Source organism: Kogia breviceps, chromosome X (assembly GCF_026419965.1).
Source record: "Kogia breviceps isolate mKogBre1 chromosome X, mKogBre1 haplotype 1, whole genome shotgun sequence".
Lineage (NCBI taxonomy): Eukaryota > Metazoa > Chordata > Mammalia > Artiodactyla > Physeteridae > Kogia > Kogia breviceps.
This window is the reverse complement of record NC_081330.1, coordinates 921,766-939,434: the sequence shown is the minus strand read 5'-3', so window position 1 is coordinate 939,434 and position 17,669 is coordinate 921,766. Positions and strand designations below refer to the sequence as shown.

The following is a 17,669-nucleotide window of genomic DNA, read 5'->3' as shown; positions in this document are numbered from 1 at the left end:
TTACATGCCACGGATTTCTGCTGCCTGGGGTGTCCCCGGGTGTGTGGCTGTCCTTTCCTTAGGCCCTGCTGACTGCCCAGGGAAAGGAGGATGCACTGGTTCTTGAGCTTGTCTTGAAAACCAGGCACTTTGGCTGCTTTTTGGTTTACGCTTCCTCATCCTGTGAGACGGGTATGCTTGTCCCCGTTGAACGTGTACATGAGGACCGTGAGGCTCAGAGAGGTGGCTAAGTGGCCAGTAGGGCCACGGGCAAGTTTGTTCTGGTGGCTGTGCCCCCGACTCTGATCCCGAAGGCAGTGACCCAGGGCCCCAGGGCGGCTCACCTCTGACCCACGCAGAGGGCAGATGAGTTCCAGAGTCACCTGCAAAGAAAGGGGCATTTGGCATGTGCTTTTTTTTGTTTTGGCTGCCCCGTGCGGCTTGTGGGATCTCAGTTCCCCGAACAGGGATTGAACCCACACGCTGACAGTGAAAGCCTGGAATCCTAACCGCTAGGCCACCAGGGAACTCCCGGACACACGTTTTTGTTTTTGTTTTTTGTTTTTTGCGGTACGCGGGCCTCTCACTGTTGTGGCCTCTCCCGTTGCGGAGCACAGGCTCCGGACGCGCAGGCTCAGCGGCCACGGCTCACGGGCCCGGCCGCTCCGCGGCACGTGGGATCCTCCCGGACCGGGGCACGAACCCGCGTCCCCCGCATCGGCAGGCGGACTCTCAACCACCGCGCCACCAGAGGAGCCCCCGGACACATGCTTTTAAGTGAAGCTTACGTGGTTAATATCTTGGAGACACTGGGGGCACGTCATTTGCGTAGTTGACTTCGAAGGCGCTTGGCGAAGTGAAGGGAGTGTTTGGAAGCTGTCAGGGTGGGAGAGGCCGCGGGGTGGTGGGGGCTGCGGCCAACGGGCTCACCTGCCCCCTGCCACCTCTGCAGACGCCATCCGCCAGAGCAACCAGATGCTGCGGGAACGCTGCGAGGAGCTGCAGCGTTTCCAGGGCAGCCAGAGGGAGGAGAAGGCCTTCCTCATGCAGAAGTTCCAGGAGGCCCGGGACCTGGTGGAGAGGCTGAGCCTGGAGAAGCGGGAGCTGCACCGGCAGAGGGAGCAGGCCCTGCAGGAGCTGGAGTGCCTCAAGACATGCCAGCAGGTAGCGGGCCGCCACCGGCCGCCCAGGGCCCGCCCCGAACCCGCACCCGCAGGGACCGTGCGCGTATGCGGCGTCGCGAGGGGGTGGGGCTCCCGGAGCTGGGCAAAGCCACTGTCTGCATGGTCATGGCACTAGGCTTAGTCACCCAGGAGGGATGCGGGTTGAAATCGGCAAAGATAAAAGGAACAGAGGGCAGGTCCAGGAGAGGCTGGGCCACGTGTGATGACACGCACGGATACCACCACCAGGGAAGCTCCCCTGAGTGGTGTGGTCCGGGGACTTGAGTGAGGGTCGATCCTGGAGGCCTGGGGTGCCCATGTGACTGACCTTAGTTACCGGGTCTCTGCGCCCCGCAGGTCAAGCTGGTACATGTTGCCTGGGGCCCACCCCAAATCACCCTGGTGGCGTAGACTGCCTGGTGGGGGCCCTCAGGGAGGTGTGTTAGGTTCCTGGAGCTGCTGTAACAAAGTACCACAAACCGGGTAGTTTTAAGCCACAGAAACGTGTTGTCTCCCAGTTCTGGAGGCCGGAAGTCCAAGATAAAGGTGAGGGCAGGGTTGGTTCCTTCTGAGGAGCGTGAGGGCAGGATCTGGTCAAGCCCTCTCTCCCAGCCTCGGGTGCTGGCGGGCAGGACTTGGCGTTCCTTGGTTTGCAAACACACTGTTGTGTGGCCTTCTCCCTGTGCGTCTGGGCTTCTCTCCTCCTCTTAGGAAGACGCTGGTGTCAAAGAGCAGCTCGGCCGGCCATTAGGTAAAGGGGTCAAAACAGGCTTTGTTTGGTAACTACCGGCAGCAGGGGAGGGCGCTGAGCACCCTCTGACGGGCACAGAGGTGCCGGCGCTTTGAAGGGAGAGGGAGGGGGGCAGCGAGCAGGGGCTCAAGTGAAAACCCCCGCGGGGTGGGCCGGTGTCGGTGCGCTGAGGTCAGCGGCGTCCACCCCGGGAGTCAGTTCTGGAAGCTAGGATTCCATCCCGCGCAGACGCGGGCAGCCCGAGGCCCTGTCCTTCCTGAGGATTCCGTTTCAGAGGAAAGGCTCTCCTGGGTTGTCTCAAAGGGACGGAGGAAGGATTCACATGTTGGGAGCCCTCTTAGGAAAGGCTCTGAGGATGGGGGGGGCTAGGTCAGGTGTTGGCTGCAACACACAGTACATTCTTTTGCCAGCCCTCTTTTCTCAAGACAGGAGCTCAAAAGGGGGCTGGGCCGGCCCCGGGTCGTGACCTTAGGCTGCAAGAAGCCACTCTAGAGTTTGCTCGAGTGTCCGAGTCTTTCGTAGTTCTCAGCAGTCACCGGATCAGGGGCCCACCCTCCTCCAGTACGACCTCATCTTAAGTTGGTCACATCTGGAGAGACTCTGTCTCTAAATCAGGTACCATCTACAGGTACTGGGGGTTAGGCCATGGCCACGTCACTTTGGGGCCATCAGCAAAGCCACTACAGTCCTGAACTGGTGCGCTTGGCGCAGAAGTGAGAAGGAGAAGGCCGCTGTTCTCAGGGCGCCTTCAGAGCGCCCGGCTGCCCCGTGCTCACGTGATGGGACGCTGCCTTCACGGCGGCGGTCAGAGCCACTGCCAAAGCCCCATTTCTAGCTGACAAGTCTGACGGTAGCGGGTATTGGAGGGGCCGCGGCTTCATGTTGCCGGTGGCAGCATCAGTTGGTTCCACTGCTTTGGAAAACTACGTGGCATTTTCTCTTCACGTTGAAAACTTAGGTCGCCCCCAACTCATCAGTTGCACCCCAGGTATACGTAAGAGAAACTCTTGCACGTGGACAACAGGTGATGGGGATAAGACGGTGACCCCAGCAAAAACCGGGGCATAGCCGAGAGCCCGTCCCTGGAGAAAGTGCTAGAGCCACAGGCTGGAGCTTTTTCCAACAGCTTTTCTGGGATAAAACTCAACATACCATGAAATTCACCCCTTGAAAGTGTAGAGTTCAGCAGTTTTTAGTGTAGTCCTCGAGTTGTCCAAGCATCGCCTGCCTCTGCTTCCCAAACACTGTCGTCACCCCAAGGAGGAACCCTGGCCCCGTGAGCAGTCACCCCCCAGCCCCGGGCGCGCGCTCAGCTATCTTCCTGTCTGTGTTGGCCTGTTCTGGGCGTCTCCTGTGAGTAGAACCCACCGTGTGGCTCTCACGTCTGGCTGCTTTCACTCAGCATCACGTTTTTTTAAAAAAATAATATTTATTTATTTGGTTGCACCAGGTCTTAGTTGTCGCAGGTGGGCTCCTTAGTCATGGCATGCGAATTCTTTTTTTTTTTTAACATCTTTATTGGGGTATAATTGCTTTACAATGGTGTGTTAGTTTCTGCTTTACAACAAAGTGAATCAGCTATACATATACATATGTTCCCATATCTCCTCCCTCTTGCATCACCCTCCCTCCCTCCCACCCTCCCTATTGACTTGCAAATTCTTACTTGCAACATGCCTGTGGGATCCAGTTCCCCGACCGACCAGGGATCACACCCGGGCCCCCTGCATTGGGACCTCAGAGCCCTAACCACCGCGCCTCCAGGGAAGGCCCAGCCTCATATTTTTGAGGTTCATCCGCGCTGTAGTCTGTCCAAGTACCTCATCGCACGTTATGGCTGGGTGATATTCCAGTGTATGGAGAGACCACGTTTTGTTTATCCAGTCGTCATTTGATGGACATTTGGGTCATTTCCACTCTGGCTGTTAGGAGTAATGCTGCTGTGAACACTCCTGTGTGGACGTGGGTTTTCATTTCTTTCAGGTAGATACCTAGGAGTTCTCCCATCATTTTGAACCAAATTCCAGACACTGCATAATTTCGTCTGTAAATATTTCAGTGTGCATCTCTAAGAAACATAAGAACAATACCACCGTCACACCTAAAGTAGTTACCGTTACCTGCTTAGTGTCATCAAATAGATTCTAAGATACATTTTGACAGGATTTCCCGGTGGATCCAATGTGAGCTGTGACAGGCAGAGAAGACTTCAAGGTTTTGTGCTGCCAACTGGAGGATGGACTAGATGGGGAAGGCCTCACTGGGGTGCCATCTAGTCAGGACTGGAATACATGTGGGGTATCTGGGGAAAGACTGTTTTAGAGGTGGGGAAAGCATGTGCAAAGGTCCTGAGGCAGGAGCATGCCTGTGATGTTCAGGGAAGACCAAAGAGGCAAACATGGCTGGGGCAGAGTCATGATGGGGCTAATCATGTGGGATTAGTAAGCCAGTGAAGGATTTGGGCTTTGATCCTGAGTGTGACAGGAACCGTGGGAGGGTGCTGTGCTAGTGGGAGACATTATCTGGATTCCTGTCTAGTGTAAGGGGTGTTATGGGTTGAATTACATTCTCCCAAGAGAAATGCCCATATCCTACCCCTGGGACCTCAGAATGTGACCTTATTTAGAAATGGGGTGTTTGCAGATGTAACCAAGTTAAGATGAGGTCACACTGGCTTAGGATGGCCCTAAATCCAATGACTGGTACCTTTAAAAGAAGAGAAACAGACACCCAGGGAAGATGGTCACGTGACAATGGAGGCTGCTACAGCCAAGGGCCCTCAGGAGGAACCAGCCCCGCCGACACCTTACTCTCGGACTCCCGGCCTCGAGAAGGCAATCCGTTTCTGTTGTCTTAAGCCCCCTGCTTTGTGGCCCTTTTGGGGAACGCTTACTGCAGCCTGCGGGCCTCGATGTGGAGAAGCTGGGCAGGCAGTTGGGTAGCGAAGCTGGGGTGCCGGAGAGAAGTCTGTCCTGGAGGGAGGAATCTGGAAGCCCTCAGCCCGTGGAGGGTACGGAAAGCCTTGAGACGGAGCAGGTCCTCATCGTGCGCGTGTAACTGGAGAGGAGACGTGGCCCTGAGACTGCCCTTGAGAAGGATGGTGGGCGGGGCCGTGTGTGTGGCCAGGAGCTCAGGGGTGCTGGTTACTACCGAGGGGTTACTGCGGAGGGGCCGGATATGCAGAGGGCCGGGGCTGCACCCTGGGCTGGAGCCGCCCGAGGTCTCAGGGGACCGGGATCTGGACAGTTGGATGACAGAGGCACACAGACTCCTGCTGGGCTCAGCCCTCGTGGCCTGCTTGTCAGCCTTGTGAGACTCGAGGCACCTCTGTGCTCCCGTGTCCCTGGGTCTCCTGTTGCCCCATCTGCAGGGACGAGCAGGGGCTGGGAGTGGGGGCTCATGGGACTCGATCCCTTTCCACCACTTCACTTGCCTCGCTGGGGGAAAGAAGCTTCCAGAGGTGAGAGGTGAGATGAGTAGGGGTGCTGAGGGCTCGAGGGGAGCCTTTGGGGGAGCCGTCTCAGTGCTTTCAGCTGCCCTGGGGCTTGGGGCTGCCGGGGTGAGCAGCTGGGAAGGAAGCATTGCCGACAGGAAGTGGCTTTTTTTCATGCAGCAGATGGCCGAGGACAAGGCCTCAGTGAAAGCCCAGGTGACATCCTTGCTGGGGGAGCTGCAGGAGAGCCAGAGTCGCTTGGAGGCCGCCACCAAGGAGAGGCAGGTTTTGGAGGGCAGGTGAGTAGGGAGGGCAAACCAGCCTGGAGGCCGTTGTCAGGGTGCCCGAGAAGAATGAGGCCATTCAGGGGCTTCCAGAGAGTTCCTCTGTGACAGGATGGACGGGAGCACACGGGCTTGAGGCAGGTACACACCTGTGTGGTGGGGCTCCGGACTGGGCGCCCAGGACCTGAGTCCCAGCGGCACTTCTGGCCTCTCTGACCTTTTGCTGGAGTTTGGATTATTTCCTGAGAGGGCATTTGCTGGGCAGCGGGGAAGAGCACCGCCGTGAAAGCACTCCAGTGCCCTCCCGGCTGACGCTGATGACAGGGAAAGGGCACACGCCGGCACCCCCAAGGACAGAAGACGCGGGTCGGGCGTGGAGAACCCCACACCTTCGGCTTCCTCTCTCCCTCCCACGAGGGGCCAGCCGAGCACTCTCCCTTCTCCGGCAGTGACAGACGCCTCCCTGGAGACCCAGGGAGCCCACTCGAGACTCAGCGCCCCGGGTTTCCTTGAGGGCTGGTCGCTGCCCGGCACGTGCCAAACTTCCCGATTCCCAGAGGAAAGCAGGTGCGCCCCCTAAACCACCCTGTGGTGCCAGAGTCCAGGCACAGGGGCCACCCTTATCAGTAGGGAAAGTGTCTTGTCGATGCAGGGCACTCGCACCAGCCCACTGCCCGGGCACCACCCCAGGGCCAGCCTTGCAAGCCGGCCCTTCCAAAGCTGGCCGCCTCAGGTCCACCAGTCTCTCTCTCCTGCAGAGGGAGGCTCCTGTAAGTGGTGTCATTGGGTCAGAGGGCACGGATGTTTCCGTGGTTCTCAAGCCACCGGGCCGCTGCCGTCCAGAAAGACGGGTCCAGGCGACAGAGGTGGCCCCAGCTCTCCCAGCGCGGGAGGTGATCGGGGTGCCCTGGGCGGTGTCGGGGGCGCCTTTGTGAAGGAGGCTGGGGGAGCAGGCAGGGGGTGACAGCGTGCGAGCGCGCTGCCCTCTAGAAAGCAGACGGCGAGGGGTAAGGCCGCGGAAGGCTGAGCCTGTCGGCCCCTGGCTCTTCGCATTCTGCTGTTTCCCGTACACGCTTCTGTCCCTCCGGGTTTTGAAAAGGCACGTGGAATTTTTAGGGCACTTTTGGGGCTTCCCCGCCTATCTTTTTTCTGTGCACGTGAAAGAAGCCGACTTTGGTCACTGAATGACCCTGCAGGGGCGTTACCCCAGCAATTGTAGGCTCTTGGGCACCCTCCTTTCCTGTCTCCCGCCCCCGTCTCCGTGGCTGAGCGTGTACTTGCTGAGCTGGACGGCTCGGGGCGGGAAGCCTGCCTGCATCTTACATCATTCGGTGTGGGCATTTAAGTGGCCTCAGCCTTAATGCACGTGGCTGCCCTTTGAGCCCTGGCCTGTCACATCGGGCTCCGGGCAGGCAGCAGCTCCATCTGTCGATGACAGTGGCGGCTGCTAACTTTTGCCGGCTCACAGATGGGGACGTGTGTTCAGTAGATTTGGATAGGCGCGTGCACAGAGGTGCGTGCATGCGGTGAGACCAGAGACCATCCCCGGTAGCCTCCCCCACCGAGAAGCAGCCGCTGTCGCCCCGCAGGGAGCTGTGTGGACATACGGATGTTGAGTCGGGAGATCGCGGGCTGGGGCGGATGTAGCTGAGGAGAGCTGAGCTGTCACTGCGCCATGGGACAGGGCACCGGGAAGTCTCTGCCGAGGCTGTTGCTGTCTCCTGGGTGGGCAGGTGCGAGGCTCTTCGTGCAGGTGTGGACCCCGGGGTCCAGACGGGCCTGTGCCTCCTCGCCACTTCTGGAGCAGTGACTGGTCGGCAAAGAGCCTCCGAGCACTGACCCTGCCTCCCCCCCCCCCCGCGCCCTGCCCCGTTTCTCACCTTCTCCCTCTCCAGCTTCCAGAAAGGCTGTCTTTGCTGGCTGTCTCCACCTGCTTTCCTCCCAGTCCCTCCCAACCCATGCACTGAGATGGCTCTGGCCAGGGCCCCCAGCACCCACATGTCGGAACCCAATGGGCAGCGCCCTGGGGCTCCTCTCCCCTGGGACCACCTCCTTCACCTTCAGAAGGGCTTCTCTGGGGGCCGCCATCAGCCCGAACCTGCCCCCATTTGGCTGCCCTGCAGTTGTCCCTGTGCGCAGCGATAGTGCATCCACCGCGACACCTGGAGGGCCCCCTTGGCCCCAGCGCGCCGTGACTCGTTCCTGCCTCTGCGCAGCATGGCGGGGATGCTGGGAGCACAGGAGGGTCCTGCTGTGGGCCCTCCGTGACCTCCCGTGCCCTCGCCAGGGCCCGGGCCGCCAGCGAGCAGGCCCGGCAGCTGGAGAACGAGCGCGAGGCGCTGCAGCAGCAGCACAGCGTGCAGGTGGACCAGCTGCGCCTGCAGAACCAGAGCATGGACGCCGCCCTGCGCATGGAGCGCCAGGCTGCCTCGGAGGAGAAGTGAGTGGCCCGCTGCCTCCTGGGAGCCCTTCCAGGGGCCGGCCGTGGGGGAGGGCCCAATGCTGTCCCCGACTGTTGTCACACCCCAATGATCCGGCTTTCAGAGGGTGACATTATTCGCTCTCCAGTCCACATGTTAACAGCATCCCATCTGGGATCCTACGTTCTCCTTGTTGGTGTGTCTTTTGAGTCTTGCTTAATCTAGAACAGTCCTCCTGCTTTTCTGTGTTTTTCTTGGACTTGACTTTTTTGAACAGTACAGGACAGCTCTGTTTTATTATAAACATTTCTTTGTGTACATTTTGAAATGCCAGATTGATGGAAAATGATATGAAATAGGTAGCAAAGCTTGCCTCAGAGCTGACGGCCTTCAAGGCACACAGGCACCCTGAAAGCCACACTCTGGTCTTTGGCCGTGACGAGGAGGAAGAGGGTGGAGTTGGAAGCAGTAAGAGCTGTGGCTGGGTCAGGACAAGGTGGTTTCTCCAGCCTAAGCTCCTTTTCCTTAGGAGGAAGCTGGCCCAGCTGCAGGTGGCCTATCACCAGCTCTTCCAGGAGTATGACAACCACATCAAGAGCAGCGTGGTGAGCAGTGAGCGGAATGAGTGAATGTGGTGGGCCCGGGGCTGACGCCCCTCAGTTCAGGGGTGTTGGAACTCAGGGCCCTACCTTAACAGACTCACGGAGTTGGCTTTGGAGAGGGATACTCGAGTCGACCTAGAGCTTTGTCAGGGCTGTGGGGTGATGGCTCAGGACAGGCAGTGGGGAGGTGGGCACGCTTGGGCTGTGTTGTTTGCAGCCCATGTGGGGCTGGGCGGCGCCTCCAGATGCTCTGCCTGTGGGCGGGACCATGCTTGTCTCCGCGGCTGGCCCCTCCCGCCAGGCATCCCCAGATTTCCTTGGGAATGTTTCCATATCAGTGTTGAAGGTGGCTGATTCCCCTTTTCTAGTTTGTTCTCGTCAGACTTATACTGAGTGCAGTTTCTAGTGATCACATTTTAGGAAGGATGTAGTCGAACCTGAACATACCTGGAAGAGACTTATAAGGGTAAAGCCTGAAAGTGGGTCACGTGAGGAAGAGTTAGTTATGAAAGCGTGGCCCTTTGATCTCCAGAGGGAAGGCTTGGTGGTGCGTGTGTGCGCGCGTGCGCGCACGCGTGGGGGCGGGGCGGGGCGGGGCGGGGCATCCGTGAGGGCCCAGCAGACCCTTGATCAGGTGGCAGAGTGGAAGGACCGATGGCTCAGCATGGAGCACGTGGCTTCAGGAGGGAGTGTGGCCCCTGTCCTTTGAGGGGTTGGAGGACTGTCCAGCTGGAAAGGGGATGTCAGCCTGGGGGGCGGTGGTGCCGGATGACCTCAGAGGTCCCCTTCGGCGTCCGCCTTTCCTGGGCCCTGCACAGCGCGGGCGGGCTGGGCCCGATCCCTCGCTCCTCTTGGTTCTGCTTTCCTGGAGCGGCGGCCGGCCTGGGGGCAGCCTGGCCCCAAGGCTGAGCCAGATCGGGCTCCGTCAGCTCCCCGTCACCCACGCCTAGGGATTGCAGCTGGAAGATCTCAAGCAGCAGCTCAAGCAGGCCGAGGAGGCCCTGGTGGCCAAACAGGAGCTGATCGACAAACTGAAGGAAGAGGCTGAACAGCACAGGGTGGTGATGGAGACGGTCCCGGTGCTGAAAGCCCAGGTGAGGCTCCTCCGCGGCCCGCGCGTGGGCGAGCACACCGGGCCACCGGCGCTGGGGCCTGCCTGTGCCCGGCGTCACGTTGCAGTAGCCGCTCAGGAGCTCTCTGAGTCCCTCGCAAAGTCCCTTGAACCCTCAGTGCCTTTGGGGTGACTGTGTTTGTGCCGTGGGCTCTGGGAGAGCAGGAACGGGCTGTGCCTCCCCCCGGCCCGCCGCGGCTGGCACAGAGCGTCCAGTGCGTGGCTGACGGAGGGCGGGCACTGCCCCTGTGTTGGCCCCGCCAGGCGGATATCTACAAGGCGGATTTCCAGGCCGAGAGGCAGGCCCGGGAGAGGCTGGCCGAGAAGAAGGAGCTCCTGCAGGAGCAGCTGCAGCAGCTGCGGAGGGGCTACAGCAGGCTGAGGGGCGGCTGCCAGGACTCGGCCAGGTGGGCCTCGGGGCGCGGGCCCGCGGGGGGCACCGGGCCAATGCCTGTCACATGGGGGGCAGCCTCCCTCTCCCTGCCTCGTGGCCCGGCCTTCCGTCAGCTTTGGACGTGCTGGGGATCGACTCGTCCGTATTGACTGCACTGTTTCTTCTCTCAAAGGATCGAAGACATGAGGAAGCGGCATGTAGAGGTCTCCCAGCCCCCCTTAGCCCCGGGCCCAGGTGAGGGCGCTGCAGGGGGAGGGCTGGGGAGGGCAGTGTGCTGGGAGGAGGCGCTGAGGATCCTGGGGCCCAGCGGACGGAGCTCCAGGGAGCTCGCACCGCCCCCCCCCCCCCAGCGGTACCACCCCTGGGGGCAGGGCTAAAGGGGAGGCGCTAGCGGTGGGGACCCAGGTCACTGGCACCAAGGTGTCTCAGCACTTTCTGCCTTGGCCCTTCCGTGCGGTTCGTGCAAGGGGACACACAGGGAGCGCGGGGGGCCCCCACCGGTGCCTATTCTCTTTCCCCAGCGCACCACTCCTTTCACCTGGCCCTGCCCAGCCAGCGGAGGGGCCCCCCCGAGGAGCCGCTGAACTTCTGCTGCCCCAAGTGCCAGTATCAGGCTCCTGACATGGACACCCTGCAGATACACGTCATGGAGTGCATTGAGTAGGGCTGCCTGCTGACACCCAGCCCAGGACAGTGCAATCTGTTGCTTTCCGCTCCTGTCTGCCTGGTCCTGAATTAGGGGCTGGGTGACAGAGGGTGGGCCCCTTCTCTGAGCCCCGAGAGCTAGCTGCAGGGCCTTACGCTTCTGCGTCCCCGTCCACCGGTTCACCTCTTTTAGGGCACACGGAGCCCCACAGAGGCCCGATGCTCTGCTTTTTTTTGTTCGTTCTGTCTGCTTGAACTGCTTGTCTCCGGGGTTCGCTCTTCTTCCACCTGTGCTGGGGAAGTCAAGAGCCAAGGCCAGGGCTCCCAGACAGCTGCTTCCCAGGCTGAGACGGGCAGGAGGGCCTTCGCCCCGGCTGCCTGGCACGGTGCGGCGCTGCTCTCGTGGGCCGGGTGCCGGTCCGCGGCGGCCGCACCACTGCGGATCGAACTTGGCTGCTGCTGGTGGACGTTTGGGTTGTTACTGGTCTTTTTACTGTCATAAACAACACCACGGTGAAAATCCTTGTGCATCCGTCATATGTACCTTTGGGTTGGATCCCGCAGCAGCGGCACCACTGAGCGGGGGGCAGACAGTACCAGCGCTCCCCTACCCTGGGCGCGCTTTCCCGCTCCTCCCTCCCCGTAGCCCTGCCGCGATGACCGGTGCCCAACCGGCGGGCTTGTGCCATCCACCAGGCGAGCCGTCCTCTGCTAAGAGCGAGCTTGAGCAGCTCTCAGAGCCCGAAGGGTCCTTTTCAGTTCTTCTGGTGTAGACAGCTTGTTTGTATTTTTTGCCCATTTTTCTGTCGGGCTGTTAGTCTTTTGTCCCTTGACTTACGGGAGCTCCTCGGTCATTAGTGGGGTCAGCTCCTGTGCGGGACGGAAGTTTCGGCCATCTTCTCCTCCTGACTCGGTGCCGCTGTGTTTGGACTGGAGCTTCTCATCCTTGGAGCCACGTTTATCCACTGTTCCTTCACGGCTTTGGGTTTGGAGCTGCTGTGACCACCTCTTGGTCTGGCGAGGGGCGCGTCCCACACGTACGCTTTCCCTGTCCCTGCCGTGACACCGCAGCGCGCTCCTGTCCTCCCCAGGTGCGTCGCCACCCAGCGTGAGCAGTGGCGGCCATGTGTCGTCCCATTCCAAAAGTGTGTGATGCCGTCCCCCACGCCAGCCGCCAGCGCCCCGGCCTGGCCAGCAGAAGCCCCTCAGCAATCTTTGGCAGATTTTACCAGCACCAGAGAACTCTTGCTCATTGTTCTGCAAGATTCTGGACATTTCCGAGGATGTCAAAGCTGGGGGCGTTATCACCCCTGCGACCGCGGTTTGCTCCTCGGTGCCCAGCCTCTTCCTGCGCCCCGTGGGCTGCCCGGGTTGGGAATGGGGCGTCACAGATCCGCCCCTGGGCTTTGTCCACGCCTCCCTGCTATGCGGCAGTGGCAGGGTGGGCTAGGATCGGGGCGTCAGTCTCCTGCTGGAAGACGGCCCGGCCGGCATCCCGTTCCAAGGAGAAGCCTCGGCTGGGGGCTTGCTTGGCATCTGCAGGGGCGGAGGGGCTGACCCACTTCCTGAAGCCCAAGTATGTAGCTGCAGATGGTCCTTCGGGACCACGTTAAAGGCACGGACAGCTTCTCCGCTCACGGGTGCTGCTCTTCAGTCCACCTCCTGCAATTTCTCTACAGGAGCACTTTCTGTTTTGGGGGGAATGTGCTAGTTTCCTGTGGCTGCTGTAACAAATGGCTACAAACTTGGTGGCTTCAAACACCAGGAATTCATTCTTTCCCGGTTCTGGAGACCGAAGTCCGAGATTCAGGTGCGGGCAGGCTTGGTTCCTTCTGGAACCTCTGAGGGAGCATCAGTTCTGGGCCTGTCTCCCAGCTCCTGGTGGCTGTCCTCGGTGGTCCTTGGTTGGTAGACGCATCTCTCCGGCATCTGCCTCCGTCTTCACGTGGTCTTCTCTGCTTCTGTCTGTGTCCTCTTTCTTCTCTTTTAAGGATACTTGTCGTTGGATCTGGGGCCCCCCTGTGTCATCCAGGATGACCTCATCTGTAGACCCTTACTTTCATCACATCCCCAAAGACCCTTTTTCCAAATAAGATCACAGTCGCCAGTTCTGGGGGTCAGGACGCGTGTATCTCTCGCGGCCACCGTTCAGCCCGGCACAGGGGCGTCTCTAGGAGCCGCAGCTGTCGGAGGGCTTGTTCCCCACGGTGATGGCGGCGAGGAAAGCTGGAGTTGGGGGTGGGCGGGCCCTTGCAGGCTTGGGGACTGTCGATCCTTAAGACGTCTTGTCTCCGGCCGCACCCCGCTGCTGGGGCCGACGGGCGCGGCGGGAAAAGGGGGCAGTGCCACTGGACCACCTGCAACCTGTGCTGGCTCCTGGCTGTGTCGGGGTTGGCTTCGTGCTTCTAACAGGGTGACAGGGGTGCACAGGAGCCCTTCTCTAATCAGCTCCCTTTTCTGAAAGGGGGTTCAAAGAAGGGGAGACCCTGGAGTGGCGCGAGGCGGGCATTCTCCCACCCGGTGACCCCCCACGCAGGCTGCACAGCGGCAGTGGCGAGACAGCTTGACAGCACGTGCTGCCCGCGCCCCGGGCCGGCTGAGTCGGGGCTGGGATGGGACCAGGCGCCGGCCGGGAGCCACTGCCCTTCGGAACCTTCTCTCCCCGGAGGCTGTCGGGATTACTGTAACTTTGGAGTATAGTCCGGAGTTCGGGAGCCTGATTCCTCCTGTAGGGCCGACTGGACCCGCGAGACCGAGGGTTTGAAAGCAGGGCTTCCACTCTCTGGCTTCGGGAGCAAGTGACGGGGTTCCTCCCACGAGGGAAGCAGCCCCTTGATCCTCATGACCCTGGGTTTGGGAGGTGGAGACAGACAGACGGAAGCACATCCCTGTGGTCATATTCCCACATGCCCCACTTCGTTACCTGCTTAAGAGGAGTCCGGGTGAGCCATAAAATAAGCACCACATGAAAGGTTTTCTCCCTCACGAAAGACTAAAACAACGCAGACTCAGACTACACAAAAAGTGATGTCAAAATGGCAACAAATGAAGACTTCCAGTGCCGTGCTGACAAGGAGCAGGGACCCCCGTCTGTGCACACCCTGCTACCATTTGGGTGGGTGTGGTGGTAGCATTACCAGTGGCTCAGTTGTCCTTATGTATGTATTTGCTAGATGCCTGTCATGTGCATGTGTGAGTTTGATACACAGAGGGTATATGTCACCGCCCTGGGGTGGGTGCAGCAGGGGGTTGACTGCAGATGGCGCGAGGGCCGACTTGGCGCTTCCGTGCCGCGTGCGCAAGCTGGCTGGGGCAAGCGACAGGGACGTCTCGTCTCCCAAGATCCAGGGGGCTGTGGGCAGGGGCACTTCCTTCCGGGGACCGTGAGGGAGGGTCCGTTCCAGGCCTCTCTCCTGGGCGTGTAGTTGCCGTCTGCTCCGTGTGTCTTCACGTCGTCTCTCCTCTGTGCGTGTCTGCCTCTCCAAATGGCCCCTTTTTATAAGGACACCAGTTCCATCGGATGCGGACCTACCCCAGTGACCTCACTTTAACTCGATCACCTCTGTAAAGACCCTGTCTCCAGGGCTTCCCTGGTGGCGCAGTGGTTGAGAGCCCACCTGCCAATTCAGGGGATGCAGGTTCGTGCCCCGGTCCGGGAAGATCCCACGTGCCGCGGAGTGGCTGGGCCCGTGAGCCGTGGCCGCTGAGCCTGCGCGTCCGGAGCCTGTGCTCCGCAACGGGAGAGTCCGCAACAGGAGAGGCCACAACAGTGAGAGGCCTGCATACCGCAAAAAATAAAAAAAATTAAAAAAAAGACCCTGTCTCCAAATGCAGTGGCATTCTCATGTCCTGCGGGTGAGGACTCCCATGGATCTTCTTTGGGGGGACACATTTCAACCCATAGCACATGGGGCACCCAGCCCTGTTCTATAGGAGGCCCGAGACAGCAACGAGTCTGCTATTTTCTGTGAGAAAACGCAGCTCTGCCTGCATTGCGAGTTGGATGCCTTTGGTTGCCAGCCGACCACTGACAGGTTAGAAAGGGGACAGGGCTGAGCAGGGTCCCTTGGCCGCAGCAGGACGTTGCCCGTCTGAACGGACAGAGCAGACCCGTCGCTGTGCGGGCTTTGCCGAGGAGCAGAGGGCAGGAGGAGATGGGCCCGCACGACGTCTCCCTGGGCCCGTCTGCTGTTTGATGGTGGCCTGGTGATTTTACCTTTCTGAGCCTCAGGCTCCTCATCCATAAAATGGGACCGTCCAAGTATTGACTTCCACGTGAGCAGCTTGTCCTTCGCACACTGTTTGTACGTGGTGGATGGAGAAGAGGAGACGAAATAGCAGCACTTTGCGGGTGGGCAGTGTGGGGTGTGGCTGCTGCATTGTTTCTGCGACCTCCTCCCTTACGTTTTGGAGTGTCTCGTGCCTTAGTGGCGGTGAAGCCATGGCAAGGGTGGCTCTTTTTTTTTTTTTTTTTGCGGTACACGGGCCTGTCACTGTCGTGGCCTCTCCCATTGCGGAGCACGGGCTCCGGACGTGCAGGCTCAGCGGCCACGGCTCACGGGCCCAGCCGCTCCGCGGCACGTGGGATCTTCCCGGACCGGGGCTCGAACCCGTGTCCCCTGCATCGGCAGGTGGACTCCCAACCACCGCGCCACCAGGGAAGCCCGCAAGGGCGGCTCTTGAAGAACCTTGGCCAAGGCAGAGCTGAACTGTGGCTGAGGTACAAACCACAAGCCTCCGAAGCAGACATCTCAACCTACAGTCAAACTGCGCACTGCACCATGGGTGGGTGGGTGGGGGAATGTCCCCAGATCCAGGTGTGTAAAATGGGGAGCATGTTACTGCCGCGTCTGTGAGGTCCGCCAGGTAACCAGTGTGTAGATATTCAGACATGGAAAGAGAAAACGTGCTTGGACAGACAGCTGCACGCTGCACACTGACCCGTGCGGGTCCCTTTCCCGCTGACCCTGGCATCTGAGGGCAGTTAAGTGCAAGCAACTGAACGCAGGGTGGGAAGCAAAACCGATTGCATGAGAACCTAGCGGGGGTGCTGGGCTGGCACAGCTGTCGTAAACACGGCGCCCCACGGCAGAGGCCCCAGTGTTGCTGGTTGGGTTGGGTGCTCTGCTAGCCACGGGGGTGGCCAACTCCGTGCCTCGCTCAGGCATGAGGAGCTGCTGCTTCAGGAAACCAGGAAGAAGGAAACAGCGCGCCTAAGCCCCCCTCTCGAGTGTGCTAACACAGCTTGTGAACTTCCGACAGACCCGGCGGCTTCTTGCATAACTGCTTCTCTTACCCAGCTGTTGGCAAGCACTGACTTCCTTACAGCTGCGCTTCTCTGAGCACGTCCCCAGCCACTGCATGGTGTGTTGCTCACAACCAACCAGACACACGCACACGCACGCACACTTCGTTGATCCCTGGCCACACACACACACACACACACACTGACTGCTAACTCTTTGTTAATCCCTGGCCACACACACACACACACACACACACACACACACACACACACACACTTCGTTGATCCCTGGCCACACACACACACACACACACACTGACTGCTAACTCTTTGTTGATCCCTGGTCTGCCCAAGTGAGACATCGAGGTGTCTGCACGGCTGTCCACTTGTGCTCCCAAAGCAACTTCAAACATAATGCGACTCATACTGGAAACCCAAGAGCACATAATTCCAAACTGGTAATTCATTTTTAAAAAGCTGATTTTTTTAAACATCTTTACTGGAGTATAATTGCTTTACAGTGGTGTGTTAGTTTCTGCTTTACAACAAAGTGAATCAGTTATACATATACACATGTTCCCATATCTCCTCCCTCTTGTGTCTCCCTCCCTCCCACCCTCCCTATCCCACCCCTCTAGGTGGTCACAGAGCACCGAGCTGATCTCCCTGTGCTATGCGGCTGCTTCCCACTAGCTCTCTATTCTACGTTTGGTAGTGTATATGTGTCCATGCCACTCTCTCACTTTGTCACAGCTTACCCTTCCCCCTCCCCGTGTCCTCAAGTCCATTCTCTACATCTGCATCTTTATTCCTGTCCTGCCCCTAGGTTCTTCACAACCATTTTCTTTTCATTTGTTTTAGATTCCATATATACATGTTAGCATACGGTATTTGTTTTTCTCTTTCTGACTTACTTCACTCTGTATGACAGGCTCTAGGTCCATCCACCTCACTACAGATAACTCAATTTCGTTTCTTTTTATGGCTGAGTAATATTCCATTGTATATATGTGCCACATCTTCTTTATCCATTCATCTGTCGATGGACACTTAGGGTGCTTCCATGTCCTGGCTATTGCAAATAGAGCTGCAGTGAACACTGGTACATGACTCTTTTGGAATTATGGTTTTCTCAGGGTATATACCCAGTAGGGAGATCGCTGGGTCATATGGTAGTTTTTTGTGTTTCCATACAAATTGTGAAATTTTTGGTTCTAGTTCTGTGAAAAATGCCATTGGTAGTTTGATAGGGATTGCCTTGAATCTGTAGATTGCTTTGGGTAGTAGAGTCATTTTCACAGTGTTGATTTTTCCAATCCAAGAACATGCTATATCTCTCCATCTGTTGGTATCAACTTTAATTTCTTTCATCAGTGTCTTACACTTTCCTGCATACAGGTCTTCTGTCTACCTAGGTAGGTTTATTCCTAGGTATTTTATTCTTTTTGTTGCAGTGGTAAATGGGAGGGTTTCCTTAATTTCTCTCTCAGATTTTTCATCATTAGTGTATAGGAATGCAAGAGATTTCTGTGCATTAGTTTTGTATCCTGCTACTTTACCAAATTCATTGATTAGCTCTTAGTTTTCTGGTAGCATCTTTAGGATTCTTGATGTATAGTATCATGTCATCTGCAAACAGTGA

The 17,669-nt window shown here is 58.5% G+C and overlaps 1 protein-coding gene across 9 annotated transcripts in view; it reads left to right on the top strand.

Moving 5' to 3' along the window:
- Window positions 1-17,669, top strand: part of IKBKG (inhibitor of nuclear factor kappa B kinase regulatory subunit gamma) — a 31,117-nt gene that overhangs the window by 11,460 nt on the left and 1,988 nt on the right. For 4 of the 9 annotated variants that reach the window (XM_059049855.2, XM_067023876.1, XM_067023877.1 and 1 more), the window contains 8 exons: window positions 932-1,143; window positions 5,507-5,625; window positions 7,898-8,050; window positions 8,560-8,635; window positions 9,583-9,726; window positions 10,008-10,150; window positions 10,310-10,371; window positions 10,659-11,302. In XM_059049855.2, coding sequence (XP_058905838.1) covers window positions 932-1,143; window positions 5,507-5,625; window positions 7,898-8,050; window positions 8,560-8,635; window positions 9,583-9,726; window positions 10,008-10,150; window positions 10,310-10,371; window positions 10,659-10,801 — 1,052 coding nt within the window. In that variant the 3' untranslated portion in view covers window positions 10,802-11,302. Of the gene's footprint in view, window positions 1-931; window positions 1,144-5,506; window positions 5,626-7,897; window positions 8,051-8,559; window positions 8,636-9,582; window positions 9,727-10,007; window positions 10,151-10,309; window positions 10,372-10,658; window positions 11,303-17,669 lie in introns of those variants that run through there. The other 5 variants (XM_067023879.1, XM_067023874.1, XM_059049858.2 and 2 more) reach the window with 2 other exon arrangements.